The sequence below is a fragment of the Parus major genome, chromosome 10 (genome assembly GCF_001522545.3).
Source record: "Parus major isolate Abel chromosome 10, Parus_major1.1, whole genome shotgun sequence".
NCBI lineage: Eukaryota > Metazoa > Chordata > Aves > Passeriformes > Paridae > Parus > Parus major.
In genome coordinates this window covers 19123226-19140727 of record NC_031779.1, presented here as the reverse complement: position 1 = coordinate 19140727, position 17502 = coordinate 19123226, and the positions used below count along the sequence as shown (strand labels likewise).

The 17502-nt window shown below is 56.8% G+C and overlaps 1 protein-coding gene across 2 annotated transcripts in view; it reads right to left on the bottom strand.

Annotated features, from left to right (window-relative positions):
* The window catches only part of CORO2B (coronin 2B), an 18769-nt gene extending 2626 nt beyond the window's left edge, over positions 1-16143 (bottom strand). The window contains exons 1-7 of one of the 2 annotated variants that reach the window (XM_015639360.2): positions 16049-16143; positions 9276-9329; positions 5940-6140; positions 3069-3185; positions 2301-2450; positions 1334-1498; positions 28-347 (exon numbers count right to left, since the gene is read on the bottom strand). In XM_015639360.2, the coding sequence (XP_015494846.1) occupies positions 28-347; positions 1334-1498; positions 2301-2450; positions 3069-3185; positions 5940-6140; positions 9276-9329; positions 16049-16063 (1022 nt within the window). In that variant the 5' untranslated portion in view covers positions 16064-16143. The remainder of the gene's footprint in view (positions 1-27; positions 348-1333; positions 1499-2300; positions 2451-3068; positions 3186-5939; positions 6141-9275; positions 9330-16048) is intronic. The other variant, XM_015639361.2, reaches the window with a different exon arrangement.
* Positions 16144-17502: the final 1359 nt, after the last annotated feature.

The window sequence follows — 17502 nt, the reverse complement described above, 5'->3', positions numbered from 1 at the left end:
GAGCAGGGATCCTGCCCGGGATGGAGCAGGAATTCCAGCGGGATGGGAGCAGGAATTCCAGCGGGATGGGAGCAGGAATTCCGGCAGGGATGGAGCAGGAATTCCGGCAGGGATGGAGCAGGAATTCCAGCGGGAATGGAGCAGGAATTCCGGCAGGGATGGAGCAGGAATTCCAGCGGGATGGAGCCCGAATTCCAGCGGGATGGAGCCGGAATTCCAGCGGCACTGACCTGGTCCCAGAGCGCGATCTGCCGGGTGTTCCAGCGGGACACTCCCGTGGTCAGGAGCCGCTTGGTGTTTCCCAGGAAAACCACGCGGTTGACGCGGTGATTTTTGCAGCTCGCCTCCTGCGGGACGGGAACGGGCTCTGGAATTCCCTTTGGAATTCCCATCCCAGGAAAGCCCCGTCCCTGCTCACCCGCTCCCATCCCGGGGAAATCCCAGAACCCGCCCCCGGATAAGCCCAAATTCCCATTTTCCCGAGGGTCAGGGAGAGCCCTCTGCCCTCCTCCCGACTCCTGGTTCTCGGGAGCCGCTCCCGGTTTTTGGGAGCCTTTCCCGGTTTTTGGGAGCCGCTCCTGGGAATGGTGGGAGCTGCTCCAGGTTTCCGGGGGCTGTTCCCGGTTTTTGGGAGCTGCTCCTGGTTTTTGGGAGCTACTCCCGTTTCCGGGAGTTGTTCCCGGTTTTCGGCAGCCGTTCCCGGTTCTCAGGAGCCGTTCCCGGTTTTTGGAGCTGCTTCTGGTTTTTGGGAGCTGCTCTTGGGAATGGTGGGAGCCGCTCCCGGTTTTTGGGAGCCGCTCCCGGTTTTTGGGAGCCGTTCCCGGTTTTTGGGAGTCGCTCCCGGTTCTCAGGAGCCGTTCCCGGTTTTTGGAGCTGCTCCTGGTTTTTGGGAGCTGCTCTTGGGAATGGTGGGAGCCACTCTCGCTTTTCGGGAGCCGTTCCCCGTTCTCAGGAGCCGCTCCCGGTTTTCGGAAGCTGCTCCTGGTTTTTGGGAGCTGCTCCTGGGCAATGGTGGGAGCTGCTCCCGGTTTTCAGGAGCCGCTCCCTGTTTTCGGGAGCCGTTCCCGGATTTCGGGAGCCGTTCCCGGTTCTCAGGAGCCGTTCCGGGTTTTCGGAGCTGCTCCATGTTTTCGGGAGCCGTTCCCGGTTTTCAGGAGCGGTTCCCATTTTTCGGGAGCCGTTCCCGGTTTTTGGGAGCCGCTCTTGAACCAAACCCCCCAACTCCTCCCCTTTCGCACCACTTCCAGCATCGGGTACCGAAGCCCAACGGGAGCCCATCCACGGGCTCCATCCCCGCCCCATCCCATGGGATTCTCCCGGGGCTCGGTCGAACCTGCAGGACCTTCCCGGAGCGCGGCTCCAGCACGCGCAGCCGCCGGTCCTTGCAGGCGGTGGCCAGGAGGCTCCCGTCGCTGTTGAAGGACATGCACAGGATCACGTCCGAGTGGCAATCCAGCATCTTCACCGGCTCGCCCAGCTCCAGGTTCCAGATCAGCACCTGCCGCAACAGCACCGGGAATGGCGGGAGTGGCACCGGGAATGGCACCGGGAATGGCACTGGGAATGGCACCGAGAATGGCACCGGGAATGGCACCGGGAATGGCACCGGGAATGGTGGGAATGGGACTGGGAATGGTGGGAATGGGATCGGGAATAGCACCAGGAACGGTGGGAATGGCACCGGGAATGGCACCGGGAATGGGACCGGGAATGGCACTGGGAAAGGTGGGAATGGCACCGGGAATGGTGGGAATGGCATCGGGAATGGCACTGGGAATGGCACCGAGAACGGCACTGGGAATTGTACCGGGAATGGTGGGAATGGGACTGTGAATGGCACCAGGAATGGCACTGGGAATGGCACCAGGAATGGTGGGAATGGCACTGGGAATGGTGGGAGCTGCTCCTGGTTTTTGGGGGCTGCTCTGGTTTTTTTTGGGAACTGTTCCTGGTTTTTGGGAGCTGTGACTGGGAATGGCAGGAGCTACAACTGGGAATGGCGGGAGCTGTTCCTGTTCTATGGAAGCTGTTCCAGGTTTTTTGGAAGCTGTTCCTGATCTATGGAATCTCTCCCTTTCCCATGGAACCTCTCCCTTTCCCATGGAATCTCTCCCTTTCCCATGGAATCTCTCCCTTTCCCATGGAATCTCTCCCTTTCCCATGGAATCTCTCCCTGCCCCACAGCAATCCCGGAAGGAGGCTCCGTTCCCATCTCCTCCCACCCCTCCCCATTCCATCTCTCCCCCTCCATCCAAATCCCGGGATGAACCCCGGGGCTCGGCATTCCCGGGAATTCCCACCTTGTAGTCGTATCCGGCGCTGAGCAGGATGTTGTTGGTGGTCGGGTGCCACTCGACGAGCCCCACGCGCCGGCTGTGCCCGAACAGCTCCAGCGCCGCCTCCGTCATGTTCCGCTTCAATCCCCCCTCCGGAATCTCCCAGATCCGCACCTGCAACCGCGCCCCGCAGTGCCTCGGGAGCAAATTCCCCAAGGAAAAGCTTCCAGGGATTCTGGGATGGGCCCAGTTGACGGGGGGGGTGGGTGAAGGAGGAATCCTTGGGGGAATCCAGCTGGGATCGATCCGCAGCTGGAATGGCCTTGGGAATGGCCCAGTTCCCTCATTTGTCCAGGAATTTCGGGATCAACCCCATTCCAATGGGCCCTCAAGGAATCCTTGGGGGAATCCAGCTGGGATCGATCCGCAGCTGGAATGGCCTTGGGAATGGCCCAATTCCCTGGTTTGAATCCCTGGTTTGCCCTGGAATTCTGGGATCAACCCCATTTCCAATGGGCCCTCCAGGATAAATAAGGAATCCTTGGGAAGATCCAGCTGGGATTGATCCGCAGCTGGAATGGGGTTGGGAATGGCCCAATTCCCTGGTTTGTCCTGGAATTCTGGGATTGGCCAGATGGGCCAATCGAGGATAAATAAGGAATGGGCCCAGGAGCCGGACACAATTCGGGATCAGCCTCTCATTCCTCAGCATTCCCAAACCGAATGCCGTGGGGAGAGAAAAACCGGGAATGGGGAGGGATGTGGGAATTGCGTCCCGGAATTGCGGCTCACCGAGGTGTCCTCGGAGCAGGAGGCGATGACGTTGTCAATGAAGGGATTCCATTTGATGTCCAGGACATTTCCCTGGTGGCCGCAAACTTTGGGATAATTGGGCTCGATCCGGCCGGTCTGCAACGGGAAACGGAGGGAAAAGGTCGGGAAAAACCCAGAGAGTTCCGGGAGGAATCGGCGATTCCCGGGAGTTGCCGGAGGAGGGAGATGAGCTGGGATGGGCCAAGCGGGGGTTGGGTCTGTCCGGTATTCCCGGTATTCCCGGTATTCCTGGCTGATCCGTGCCTGGGAGCAGGGAAAGGACAGCCGGGAACTCCGGGAATTCACAGAATCCTGGAATATTGGGGCTGGAAAAGCACTCCCAGATCACGGAGAATTCCCAAGGGATTCCCGACCCCTCCGGGAATGGGGTCGCTTTTTCCCCAGGAATTCCAGGATTTTGATTGGAATTGGTTGCGCTCGGTGGGAAAAGGACACGGAATGCGCCGATCCCGGAGCACCCGGCGGAGGGAAAGGAAAAATAAAAAAAATTCCGGGTTTTTTTTGGAAAATCCCTAAAAAATTCCGGGATTCCGGATGCATTTTTCCGGTTTTTCAGCGGGGCCTTGGCAGCAGCCGGGAGTTAATCCAAGGTGAATCCCTAATCCCTGGATCCCTGATCCGCGGGAAGCTCGGTGACCCAGATTCCGGCCCCGCGGGAACGGCTCCGGCAGCTCCGAGCTTTTCCACGGAAAACGCTGGAAGGAGGAAATCCTCCGCCCCTCCCCCTTCGCTGAAGCGCTTGGAAAAGGGGAAATCCTTCGGGAAAAGGATTTGGGAACAACGTGGATTTGTGGGGATTGGGAATTCTGTCCCTGGGAAGGGCTGGGATAGGATGGGGGATGGGAACCCTCCGGATTCCGGAATCAGGGAATGCCATCCCGGAATTCCCCCAGGATAATCCAGATCCGGCTCTGTGGAGAGAATCCCGGGAATTCCAGAGGGCTCAGAGCTGGTTCTGGGATGGGAGGGAAGGAATTTCCCTCCCGGATGGAAATCCGGGATGAATTTTCCATTGGATCCGGCAGCAGCAAATCCAAGGGATGGGAAAGATCCACAATTCCCACCCTCGGAGCGGCTCCGCCCTGGCCGGGGCTGAATCCCGGTTTTCCTGGAAATCCATCCGGCAGGAAATCTTGGATAAATGATCCCAACTTCCAAAATTCCCTGAGCGCTTTTCCAATGGGAAACACAAACCGGGAGCGCTTCCGAATTCCCCGGGAAGCTCCAGAAACTTGGAAAAATCCCTTTGTTCTGCCCCATCCTTCAATCCCACATGGAAAACCCCAGGGATTGATTGGTGCAGCCTCCGGATCCGGGTGGAAAATCCCAAGGGAACATGGAAAGGAACCTGAGGAGGTTTGGGAATTCCCAAACCATATCCAGACTGGAACTGGGAATTCCCTATCCCAAACCCAGCTTTTCCCTATCCCAAATCCATCCTTTTCCCTATCCCAAATCCATCCTTTTTCCCATCCCAAATCCCGCCCTGTCCCGCCCATGGATTGGGATGAGCTTTGAGCTCTTTTCCAACCCAAACCATTCCAGAATTCCGGGATTCTCCCGTTCCCATGGAGCCAATCCCGCTCTTCCCGGTCCTCCTCCCACTCCCTCGGGATATTTTTATCCCGGTGCTGGGGACAGGCTCCTTCCCAATCCCGAGGCTCTGGAATTTGGGAGGAGTGAAGCTCCCAATTCCCATCCCACGGATCCCTGGGATCTCCCCCTGGAAAAGCCGGGATGCGGATTTTGGGATGAGCTGACGGCTCGGCCCAGATTCCAGAGGGCAAAATCCAGGGAAAAAGATCCAAAAATACGGCGGCAAATCCCGGGAGTGGCTCGGCGGTGTCCGGGTCACCTTCGTTAGCTGCTAATTACGGAGCCGGATTAATTAGGGAGCTGCCGATTCCCAAGGAAAATTCTCCTTAATGAGCTCATCAGGCTCCGGAGGGGAGATAAAAAACCGGGAATTTTTTAACTCCTCCAGCCAGGATCGATCCGCTGGATATCCCAGGATTTCCCAGCATCCCAATGCTTCGGTTTCTCCAGGAAAAAATAAAGAAAAGTTGGGATTTTCCGGGAATTTTGGGCTGTTCCTCAGGATTTGGGGATGGAGATTCCAGCTGGGATCCGTGAGGAAGGAGCTGGGATGAGGCTGCAGCTCCCGGGGTTTTTTTTTTTTGGGGAATATTAATGAGGCTCAAGCTGTGCTCCGCAATTAAATCCTGATTGGAATTCCTGATTAGAATTCCTTCCATCTGGAGCTGCCTCCGGAACGGGGGAGGAATCCGGGAAAGGCGGGAATGGGAAAGGGCGGAAGGATGGGATGGGATGGGATGGGATGGGATGGGATGGGATGGGATGGGATGGGATGGGATGGGATGGGATGGGATGGGATGGCTCCAGCTGGGAATTCCCAGGAGCCACGAGGAAACTCCAGGAAAAGCAGTGGGGATTTGGATGCTTCGGGAATTCCCGTTGGGAATCTCAGCTGCTCCAGCTGGATGAGGAGGAAACCCCAGGAAAACCATCAGGAATTCTGACACTTTTTTGGGAATTCCCATTGGGAATCCTCCCTATCTCAGTGGAATGACATGGAAACCCCGAGGAGAACCAGCAAGAATTTGGAAACTTTGGGAATTCTGGTTGGGAATGTCTCACCTGCTCCAGCGGGATGACAAGGAAGGAACCCCAGGAAGAACCGGAGGAATTCTGACACTTTTTTGGGAATTCCCATGGGGAATGTCTCACCTGCTCCAGCGGGATGACGAGGAAGTAACCCAAGGAAAACCAGCAGGAATTTTTTGGGAATTCCGGTCGGGAATGTCTCACCTGCTCCAGCGGGATGACGAGGAAGGAGCCGCCGCCGGCGCTCTCGGTGACGATGGCGAGGAACCGGGCGTTGACGGCGCAGAAATGATTGTCGTGGACGTTCTTGGTGATGGGAATTCCGTCGAAGCAGAGCTCCCGGCTCGCCGCCTTCCCGTAAACATTCCGGAACTTGGAGCTGCGGTACTGCGGCCGCCATGACATCTGCGGGAAAAGGCGGGAATTCGGCGTTCCCGGGAAAAATCCCTCCCCACATTCCAGGGGTTTTTCCCGTGGGGGTGGGACCATCCCGACACGAGCGTTCCCGAAGAATTGAAAGCGCTCCCTGGAGAGAGGAGTGGATCCCGAAAGGCTCGAAAAGAAGGCTCGGAATTCCCCAAAAAATCTGAAAAAATTCCCAAGAAATCCCATTCCCAAAAAAAATCCCATTATTTCCAAAAAATCCCATTATTCCCAAAAAATCCCATTCCCAAAGAATCCCATTCCCAAGGAATCCCATTCCCAAAAAATCCCATTATTCCCAAAAAATCCCATTTTCCCCAAAAATCCCATTCCCAAAGAATCCCATTCCCAAGGAATCCCATTCCCAAAAAATCCCATTATTCAAAAAAAATCCCATTTTTCCCAAAAATCCCGTTCCCAAAAAATCTCATTCTCAAAGAATCCCATTCCCAACAAATCCCATTATTCCCAATAATCCCGTTATTCCCAAAGCCCCAATCCGTCGGTGTCCAGCGGGACACGGAAGCACCGGGATGGGCCCATCCCGACACGAACATTCCCAAAAAACCCTGGGAAGGCTCCCAAAGGCCCGGGAATGCCGGGACACAGCCGGGATCCAAAGGAATTCCCGCTCGGAAAGGGACGGGCGGGAATTGGAGCGTCGGGAATGTTCCGATTCCCGAGGTTTTCCCGCACGGATCCAGAGGGGATCCCAAGGATCCGGCAGCGATCCCGGGGAAAAGGAGCCGGGAGGAAATCCCCGGGAATAGCAACCCTTGGAAAAGCGGGAAAAGATTCCAGGATTAAGCTTTCAGATCTACCCTGATTCCCTGGGAACAGCAACCCCTGGAAAAGTGGGAAAAGAAGCCGGGAGTAAAATCCTAGCTCTGCCCTGATTCCCTGGGAATGGAAAGGCCTGGAAAATCGGGAAGAGGCCCGGGAGCCGCCCCCGGCCGCTCTTGGATCTCTTCCCGCTCTCCCGGCAGCTCCGGCCTTTCCCGGGATCTCAAAGGATCCTTTCATCCCTCGGGAGCCTTGGAAACGGCGGGAGAGGGGAAAACCGGGAGAGGGGAAAAACTGGGAGAGAGGAAAAATCGGGAGAGGGGAAAACCGGGAAAGGAGAAAAACCGGGAGAGAGGAAAAATCGGGAAAGGGAAAAACTGGGAAAGGGGAAAACCGGGAGAGGGAAAAACCGGGAGAGAGGAAAAATCGGGAAAGGGAAAAACTGGGAAAGGGGAAAACCGGGAGAGGGGAAAAACCGGGAGAGGACAAAATCGGGAAAGGGAAAAACCGGGAGAGGGAAAAACCGGGAGAGGGAAAAACCGGGAGAGGGAAAAACCGGGAGAGGGAAAAACCGGGAGAGGGGAAAAACCGGGAGAGGGAAAAACCGGGAGAGGAGAAAAACCGGGAGAGGGGAAAACCGGGAAAGGAGAAAACCGGGAGAGGGGAAAACCGGGAGAGGGGAAAACTGGGAAAAGGAAAAACCGGGAAAGGAGCTCCGGCCGCAACAGCCGGCGCGGCTCCGACCCTAATCCCGAAAAAACCTGGATATCCTAAAAATAGCCGCCGGTAAATCCGCCCCGAGCGGCGGAGAAATCCCGTCCTGCCTCCACCTGGAATTCCTGGCAGGAAAAATCCCTCTTTTCCAGGTTTTTGTTCTTCTCCATGGATTTCCTTCCGGGAGTTTTTGTGGTTTTAACGGGAATAAAGGGATTTTCCCACAGGGTTTTCCGATGGGTTCGGTGGGGGAAAAAAAGAGGGATTTGCTCTGAAAAATCCTCTGGAAAAAGAAATCCGAGGTGGGAAAACTCCGGGAAAGGGATCCGGGAACCGGGATCAAAAATTCCCTGTCTGGGATTTCCTGGATAAAACCGAGGCCGGGTTTTGTGGGAATTTCGGGATTTTTGTTTTCCCTCCCTCCGGGTCCGGCTCATCCCTGGAAGTTTTTTTTCCATGGAAAGGTCGGGAATGGTGGAGTTTGACATTTCCAGCATCAAAGGCTCATTGATGGGCACCGCCGGGAGCCGCTTTTCCCAAGGAAAATCCGGGATCGGGAACGGCCGGGAAGGAACCGGAGCTTCCCAATCCCTCCTGGGACATCCCGCCATTCCCTCCTGCAGAAAACTTGGGAAAAATGGGAATGTTTGGAATTTTTTCCGGGAATTTTCGCTGCTGTGGCACTTTCCCGGGATAGAGCTGTGATCCCAAATTTCTGGTGGTTCCACAGGGAGTTTTCCCTCGGGATCGAGGGATTTGGGAGCCTCAGTGATTCAATCCCAAAGGATTTGGTTTGGGAAGGGATTCGGGGCCATCCCGGATCCTCCAGGGAATGTTTTGGGATTGATATCCCGGAGTTTGTTGGGATCCAGATCCGGAGGTGAAATCCGGGCTGGGGAACCCCTCCGGAGGCACCGGCCCATCCCAATCCCGGAATTCTTTCCATTGGGAGGGGAAAACTCGGGAGCAGCAGCTGGGCTGGAATTCCCAATCCATCCCGGGCTGGAATTCCCGATCCATCCTGGGCTGGAATTCCCGATCCATCCCGGGCTGGAATTCCCGATCCATCCCGGGCTGGAATTCCCGATCCATCCCGGGCTGGAATTCCCGATCCATCCTGGGCTGGAATTCCCGATCCATCCTGGGCTGGAATTCCTGATCCATCCTGGGCTGGAATTCCTGATCCAACCTCACCACAATTCCTGGAATTCCCAATCCATCCCGGGCTGGAATTCCTGATCCATCCTGGGCTGGAATTCCCAATCCAACCTCATCACAATTCCCAGAATTCCCAATCCATCCTGGGGCTGGAATTCCTGATCCAGCCTCACCACAATTCCTGGAATCCCTGATCCAGCCCAGCCCTAGAATTCCCAATCCAACCTCACCACAATTCCTGGAGTTCCCAATCCATCCTGGGGCTGGAATTCCTGATCCAGCCTCCACGCTTCATCCCAAGAGGGAAAACCCAAAGGAATTTGGGATGAGGGGCGGGAACGGCGCCAATTCCCAACATTCCCGGGGATCTCCGGAGCGGATCCAGCCCCGGGGGAGAGCTCTGGGCTGCCCCGGGATGAGTTTTCCATGGATTTTGTGGAATTCCTGGCTCAGGGCACTCACCAGGCCACGTTTGTTCCCGAGCACCTCGGCCTTGTGCAGATCCCGCATGGAGCTCTGGGAAAAGGAAAAAATTCCATTCGTTTCCCAGGAATTCCAGGGAAAAACCCCCAGATCCGACCCCCGGGCATGGAATTCCCGATTCCCAATCCCTCTTCCTGCTTTTTCTTTTCCTTTGGAGGATCCCAGGCGGCTGCCAAGGTCCGGAGGGAGAAGGAATTCCATGAAAAGCTTGGATCAGGATTCCAAAAAGTGGGATTATGGGATGGCGGGAAGGAATTCTTCCCGTGGGAAGTGGGAAAAATTCTCTGGAATCCCCTGGAATTCTCTGGAATTCTCTGGAATTCCCAGAAAAGCCGTGGAATGTTCAAGGTGAGCTGGGATGGGGCTTGGACCAGAATCCATGGAATGTGGGAGACGGGAAAATTCCAGCCGGGAATTTCCCAGCTGAGCTTTTTCCAGCCTGGAATTCTCTGGGATTTCCCTGGAATTCGGCTTTCCAAGGATTTTCACTTCCTGGAAACTCCAGGAAAAATCTCCGAGTTTTTTTTTGTATTTAAATTCCCGGGAATTCTCGTCCCTCCTGGATCCTGGAGCCGCTTCCCAAATTCCCACGGATCTCACGGAATTCTCCCGGAAAGGCACAAAGAGCTTGGATCGTTTTCCATCCGGGAAAACTCCTGGAGGAGGAAATCCAAACTTTCCCAGCCCCCACGGGCCGGGAACAATCCCAAAATTCCACCTCCAGAAAAAATTCCGGAAGCCAGCCGGGTTTTCCTCCCACTCCCTTTTCCGAGATTCCTCGGGATAACGGCTCCAGGCCTGGGGGGAATCCACGGAAAACTCCAGAAAAAAAAACCACGGGAGCAAATTCCCAACTTCCAGTGGGGAAATTTGGGATGGGATCATTGATGATGGAAATTTGGGATAATTGCTGGAAATGTGGGATGATTGACAGAAATTTGGGATCATTGCTGGAAACTTGGGATGGGACTATGGATGGAAATTTGGGATGGGATAATTGATGATGGAATTTTGGGATGATTGACAGAAATCTGGGATGGGACATTCCCAGCCTGGCAGGGAATCCCGGGATTTGGGGATCCTCACCTGCCCCGCTCGGCTGCTCCGGAGCCTCCGGATCCCGCGGGATGGGGCCGGAGCTCAGGGAACCGCGGCTGCTCCGGGAGCCTGGAAAAGAAGGAAACCCTTTGGATCCCCATTCCCAGCCGGGATCCGTCCCCAGCCGCCAAAAACCGGGAGAAGGATCCGGGGGATCCGGGGGATCCGGGAATGGCTTGGGATTCGCCAGCATCCCTGGAAATCCCGGAATCCTGGAATTCTGGAGTGGACCTCGGATCCCATTCTCTGCCCAGGGACATTTCCCGATCCCAGATTCCTCCAAGCCCTGTCCAGGTTTTCCTTGGATATTCCTGGAATTTGGCTCAGCCTTTTCGGCCATTCCCAATCCCAATCTCATTCCCAAGGAATCAGCTCCATGGTGACGATCCCTGCTCCCGGCCCCGCCCCATCCCAAACATCCCCGGCAGCTTCCCAGGATTTCCATTGGGAATTTTTCTGGATCTTCCCAAACTTCTGGGGTATTTTTTCTGGAAAATTGGATTTTTCCATCGTTTTCCATAATTTTTTGGCAGGATTTGTTGGGATTCACGGAGCGCTTCCGGAGGGGCAAATTCCCGGTGGGAATCCCAGCGGGATGGGGCAGAGCTCCGTGGAATTCCATTTCCTCCAGGGGAAAAACAATTCCAGGCTTTTTTCTGACTGGGGCGGGATTTCGGGAATTCCGAGAGGAGGGAAAAGCCGGAACGAGCGGGACGAGCTCATCCCAGAGAATTCCGGATCTGTTGGGAGGGCGGCCACAGCTCCCACCCAGATTCCTTGGATTTTAGATGAGCTTGGAAAAGCTTTGGATGCAGGGAGGTGGGTGCGGCCATTCCCAGAATTCCCGGATTTCTGCGGATCTCCCAGGATCCCGATTGATCCCAATCGATCCCGATTGATCAATCCCAATCAATCCTGATTTTTCCCTTTCCCTGGCACGGCTTTTCCCGGGAATTCTGCTCCATTCCAGCCTCAGATCCGGCCTGGGAGCGTTCACCACCAACAAAGGAGCGCGGGATTTCTGGGAATTCCGGAATCCCGGGATTTGGGGGCGCCCGGAGCAGCTCCCCCCTCCCCTCCCCCACCCTCCATCCGGAGATTCTTTCCCCCCTCGGGGCCGGATTTAGGGAATGACTCCAGAGCCGGGAATCCGGGATGGAGCTCCCAGGATGAATGGAACCATTCAGGGTGGGATGGAATTCCATGGAAAGAAGCGGGAAGGGGGTTGGGAACACCCGGCCGGGCGGGTGTGAGTTACGGATCCCGGAATTCCCACCAGGCCCCGGGAACGACCCCGGTGAATTCCACTGAATCCCAATGAATTCCATTGAATCCCAATGAATTAATTCCATTGAATCCCAAATTAATTGCCCGGAATGCCAATTAATTAGAACTCGTTAAAAAGGGCCGGAGTCGTCTCGGGTGAGGGGAATTTTAATTGGAGCCGGGAAATTTTCCCATTCCTGGATTCCAACGGATCCCGATCCCTGTTCCCAATTTCCACAGGGATTGGGGACCCCAGCCGGGATTTTCCAAGGTTTTGTGGAGAATTTGGGAATGAGGGAAGGGGGAAAAGGGGGGAAAAAATGGGGAAAAATGGAAAAAAATGGGTAAAAAATGGGGGAAAATGGGAAAAAGGGCAAAAAAAGGGGAAAAAATTGGGGGAAAAAGAGGAAAAAAAGGGGGGGAAAAGGGGAAAAATGGGGGAAATGGGGAAAAATGGGGAAAAATGGGAAAAAATGGGAACGGGAAGGGAGGGAGAGGAATTTTAGGGAATAACGAACTCTCCCACATTCCATGGATTCTCTGGCTCCATCCCAGGCTGCTCCAAGCCTCACCTTGAACATTCCAGGGATCCAGGGGCAGCTCCAGCTGCTCTGGGAATTCCAGCCCAGCCGGGAATTCCTTCCCAAAATCCCAAAATCCCATCCAGCCCCTCCCCCCCACAGTGGGAGCCATTCCCTGTGTCCCGTGATCCCAAATCCGGCTCTCCTGGAGCCCCTCTGGAATATCTGGAATTCCCGGGATCCCGTCTCAGGAGCCCCCCGGAGGAGGCCCCATCCCACATTCCCGGGAAATCGATCCGTGCGCTCAAATTCCCTCCTGGCACGGCCATGGATCGATCCGGTTTTCCATGGATTCATGGATCGGCCACGGAATCCGCCCTTCCAGAGGACACCGAGAATTCCCAGCGGGAATATCCCGGCATTCCAACCTCCAGCCACGGAGAACTTCCGTTCATTTCATCCCGACAGGGAAGAGTTGGGATTTTCCCTCTGGAATCTGGGTTTGGCTCCATTTCCCTGGGATGTTCCCGTTCCCTTTGGGATGTTCCTTTTTGGGATGTTCCCGTTCCCTTTGGGATATTCCCGTTCCCTTTGGGATATTCCCATTCCCTTGGGATGTTCCCATTCCTTCGGATCCCGGCTCCAGGATTTTGCCAATCGAGTCCAGAGGAGCCGTGGGATCATCCTGGGATCCTCCTCCTCTCCACGGGGTTTTTGGGAAAAATTCCAATCATTCCGGATCATTCCGGATCCCTGTTCCCAAAATGAGATCCCGGCATGGATTCCTTCGGGATTTGGGAGCAGCTTCTGGAATGGCTGGGAATTGGGAGCGGCTGATCCAAGCTCCAAAACTGCGGCCCCTCCCTGAGCGTGGAATTCCCACCTGGATATTCCCTCTGGATATTCCCTGTGGATATTCCCCCTGGATATTCCCCCTGGATATTCCCCCTGGATATTCCCTGTGGATATTCCCCCTGGATATTCCCTCTGGATATTCCTGCCTGGATATTCCCTGTGGATATTCCCTCTGGATATTCCCTGTGGATATTCCCTCTGAATATTCCCTGTGGATATTCCTGCCTGGATATTCCCTGTGGATATTCCCTGTGGATACTCCCTCTGGATATTCCCTGTGGATATTCCCCCTGGATATTCCCCCTGGATATTCCCTGTGGATATTCCCCCTGGATAATTCCCCCGGGATATTCCCAAGGATTCCATTCCCATCCCCATCCCTTCTCCCTCCAATCCCGCTCCCGCCCCTTCCTGCTCCTCCTGTTTCCCAGGAGATTTCTCCAGGCTGAGAAAAATTCCCAAAATTCCCAAAATTCCGGAAGCTTTTCCCTTCCCAAGGCAAGGTAATTATAAAATTATAAAATCATAAATTTATCTATCATTAAACCGGGAAAAATGATCCCAAATTCCCACGGATCTCCTGGAAAGCCTGGAATAAAAACCCCCTCGGTGTTTTTCCAGGGAATTCGGGCTCTCCCAGCATTCCCATGAATTCGGCTCCATCCTATTTTTAATTCCAAACTCCCCCAGCGGCTCCGGCCGCTCCTTCCCGTGGGAAGTGAGGGGGGGGCGGATCCAGGGAATATTCCAGATCCTTCCCCCCCCAAATCCCAGGATAAATCTCGGATGCCTTTGGGCCCCGGATTCCCGGGAATATTTACAAACTTTGGAAAAGCTTATCCAAGGTTTCCGGCTCCTCCCGCGTGGGAGGAGAATCCCGAATTCCTGTCCCGGGATCCAGGAATTCCTGGAGCTCCCCCCCCTCCCCCCTTTTCCTGCCTCGCCGTGGGAACGATTCCCATCCCCAAATCCCACCGTTCCCTTTGGATCGCCGCAGCTTTTCCCGGAATTCCGGAAAGCCAAAAAAACATCCGGGAAAAGTCTCTTCCCTCTCCAAATCCAGGGAATATCCAGGGAGCGATTCCCGGGATCCGCGTCCCAGTTTGGCCTGGAAAAACCCCGGAATCGGGGCCGAGCTGCTCCTGGAATTCCTTTGGATTTCATGGATTGCAGGAGAGCAAATCCACTGGGAGAGCTCGGATGGAGCACAGGGAATTTTGGGATAAAATCATGGAAAACTTTTCCCTTCCCTAAAATCCAACAGCGAATTCCCAATCCTGCTGCAGCTGCTTTCTCTTTTTTCCGGGATAAATCCCACTCCAATAAAATCCCTGGGAATGAGGCTCCGAATTCCCAGCCTGGCTTCCAAGTGCGGCCCGGCATTCCCGGGAATTTGGGGTTCTTTGATCCCGACTGTGGATTCACATCCCAAATTCCGGCCTGGGCATCGATCCCTGTCCGGAAGGGCTGGGAATTTCCTGGGATTCCGGCACGGATTCTCCCTGTTTTCCCTGGACATTCCCAAATCCCATTCCAGGCTTTGGGGAGGGATCAGCTCCCAGCGCCGTTCCCGATATTCCAGCCTTTCCCAATCCAGCCCCGGGGCTTTTATGGGATCATCGATCCCATTCCCGGAGCCCACTGAGGTCATTCCAGAGCCTTCCCAGGGATTCCCTGGAATCAGACCGGCCTTGGATCCCTGATCCCAAATTCCCAGCCTTGGATCCCTGATCCCAAATTCCCTGTTGGCTCCTCTGGAATTTCCCCCTTTGCTCCAGGTCACCAAATCCAGCAGGATCCAGGGGCTCGGGATCGCTCCAGGGGCAGAACCACGGGATGGGAGAGCGGGATCGGGAATGGGAGAGCGGGATCAGGGATCGGGAACGGGAGAGCGGGATCAGGGATGGGGAATGGGAGAGCGGGATCAGGGGTCAGGGATGGGAGAGGGGGATCAGGGGTCAGGGATGGGAGAGCGGGATCAGGGATGGGGAATGGGGGAGTGGGATCAGGGGTCAGGGATGGGAGAGCAGGATCAGGGGTCAGGGATGGGAGAGCAGGATCAGCTCCCGGGGATCCCGGGACGGGAAGAGACGGGATCAGCCCTGAGGAAGCGAAACCTCCCCCGCCCGCGGGAATCCGGGAGTCGCTCCAGGATGGATTTGGGATCCCCCCGAGCTCCCAGAGCCATTCCCGAGGTTTCCCAAGCCCATTCCCGGCCACCTGCAGAGGTTCGGGAAGGGCTGGAAAAGCGGCTCAGGGAGAGATCCCGGGAATGCGCGACCCCCGCGAGGGGCCGGGCCCACAGGATCCTGGATTGGGATCCTGGATTGGGATGGAGGGTTGGGACCGCGGGGATCACTCCCGGTTCAGGACCATTCCCGGTTCAGGACCATTCCCGGTGCGGGGACAATTCCCGGTTCGTGATGCCCGGTTTGGGATGTGCGCTTCGGGCTCCCCGGTTCAGGACCATTCCCGGTTCAGGACCATTCCCGGTTCAGGACCATTCCCGGTTCAGGACCATTCCCAGTTCGGGGCCCATTCCCGGTACCGGGGCCATTCCCGGTTCGGGTCCCGGTACCGGCGGTTCCGTCTCCGCCCCTCCCTCCCGCGGGAGCTCCCCCGGAGCCGCCGCCCCCTCCAAGGGTTAAAACTGCAGCAGCGCTGCGGGCCCGGGGCGGCCGCGGGAGGGGCCCGGTTCCGCTCGGATCCCCCGAACCGGGCCGCGACAAGCCGAACCGAGCCTGGAGGAGAAGCAGAACCGGGCCGGGAGGAGAAGCAGCGGAACCGGGCCGGGAGGAGAAGCAGCGGAACCGGGCCGGGGGGAGGAGATGCGAAACCGGGCCGGGGGGAGAAGCAGAACCGGGCCGGGAGGAGGAGATGCGGAACCGGGCCGGGAGAAGGAGATGCGGAACCGGGCCGGGAGGAGGAGATGCGGAACCGGGCCGGGAGAAGGAGATGCGGAACCGGGCCGGGAGGGGCCGCACCTGGCGGGCACCGCGGGCAGCGCCTTACCTTGGTCACGGTCATGCGGCGGGGAGGAGGCGGCGGCGGCGGGAACCGGGGGGAGGAGGATGAAGATGGTGAGGAGGAGGATGAGGATGAGGAAGATGAGGATGAGGAGGAGAATGAGGAGGAGGATGAGGATGTGGAGGAGGAGGAGGATGAGGAGGAGGAGGAGGCCGGGCCGTGGCCGCTGCCCGGCGGGGAGCGCTGCCCGCTGCTCGGCGCGGCGGGGCCGTGATGTCAGCCCCGCACCGCCCCCGGGGGGGCCCGGAGCCTCCGCCGCCTCTTAACCCTTCCAGTGCCGGGACCGCCGCCTCTTAACCCTTCCAGTGCCGGGGTTCCGCCTCTTAACCCTTGCACTGCCGGGGTTCCGTGTGTTAACCCTTCCACATCCTCGGTCCGGTCCCGGTTTAATCCCTTCACACTCCGGTCCGCTCCCGGTTTAATCCCTTCACACTCCGGTCCGCTCCCGGTCCCGCTTTAACCCTTCCACAGCCCCGGTCCGGTCCCGGTTTAACCTTTCGGGAGCCCCGGTCCGGTCCCGGGTTAACCTTTACCCGGGTTAACCGGGTTAACAGCCCGGTCCGGTCCCGGTTTAATCCCTTCACAGCCTCGGTTCGGTCCCGGTTCCGCTTTAACCCTTCGGGAGCCGCGGTTCGGGATCGGGCCCGGTTCTGCTTTAACCTTCCAGAGCTTCGCTCCGGTCCCGGTCTAATTTGTTCACAGACCGGTCCGGTCCCGGTCCAGCTTTAACCCTCCCACAGCCCGGTCCGGTCCCGGTTTAACCCTTCGGGAGCCCCGGAGCCGCCGTTTTAACCCTCCCAAAGCCCCGGCCGGGTCCCGGTTCGGGATCAGTTTTAACCCTTCGGGAGCCCCGGTCCGGTCCCGGTTTAATCCCTTCACAGTCCCGGTCCGGTCCCGGGTTAACCGGGTTAACAGCCCGGTCCGGTTCCGTTCTCGCTTTAACCCTTCCATAGCCCCGGTCCGGTCCCAGTTCCACTTTAACCCTTCACAGCCTCGGTCGGGTTCCGCTTTAACGCCTCGGGAGCCCCGGTCCGGTCCCGGTTCGGGATCAGTTTTAACCCTTCCATAGCCCCGGTCCGGTCCCGGTTTAATTCCTTCACAGCTCGGTTCGGTCCCGGTTCCGCTTTAACCCTTCGGGAGCCCCAGTCCGGTCCCGGTTCGGGGTCAGTTTTAACCCTTCGGGAGCCGCGGTTCGGGATCGGGCCCGGTTCCGGTTTAACCCTCCCACAGCCCCGGCCTGGTCCCGGTTTAATTCCTTCACGGCCCGGTCCGGTCGCGGTCCCGCTTTAACCCTTTGTGAGCCGCGGTCCGGTCCCGGTTCTGGGTCAGTTTTAACCTTTTGGAGGCCCCGGTCCGGTTCCGGTCCCGGTTCCGGTTCCCTTTAACCCTTTCCGAGCCGTGTTTGATGCCATTTAATGAACGGTATTGGAATGAAGGAC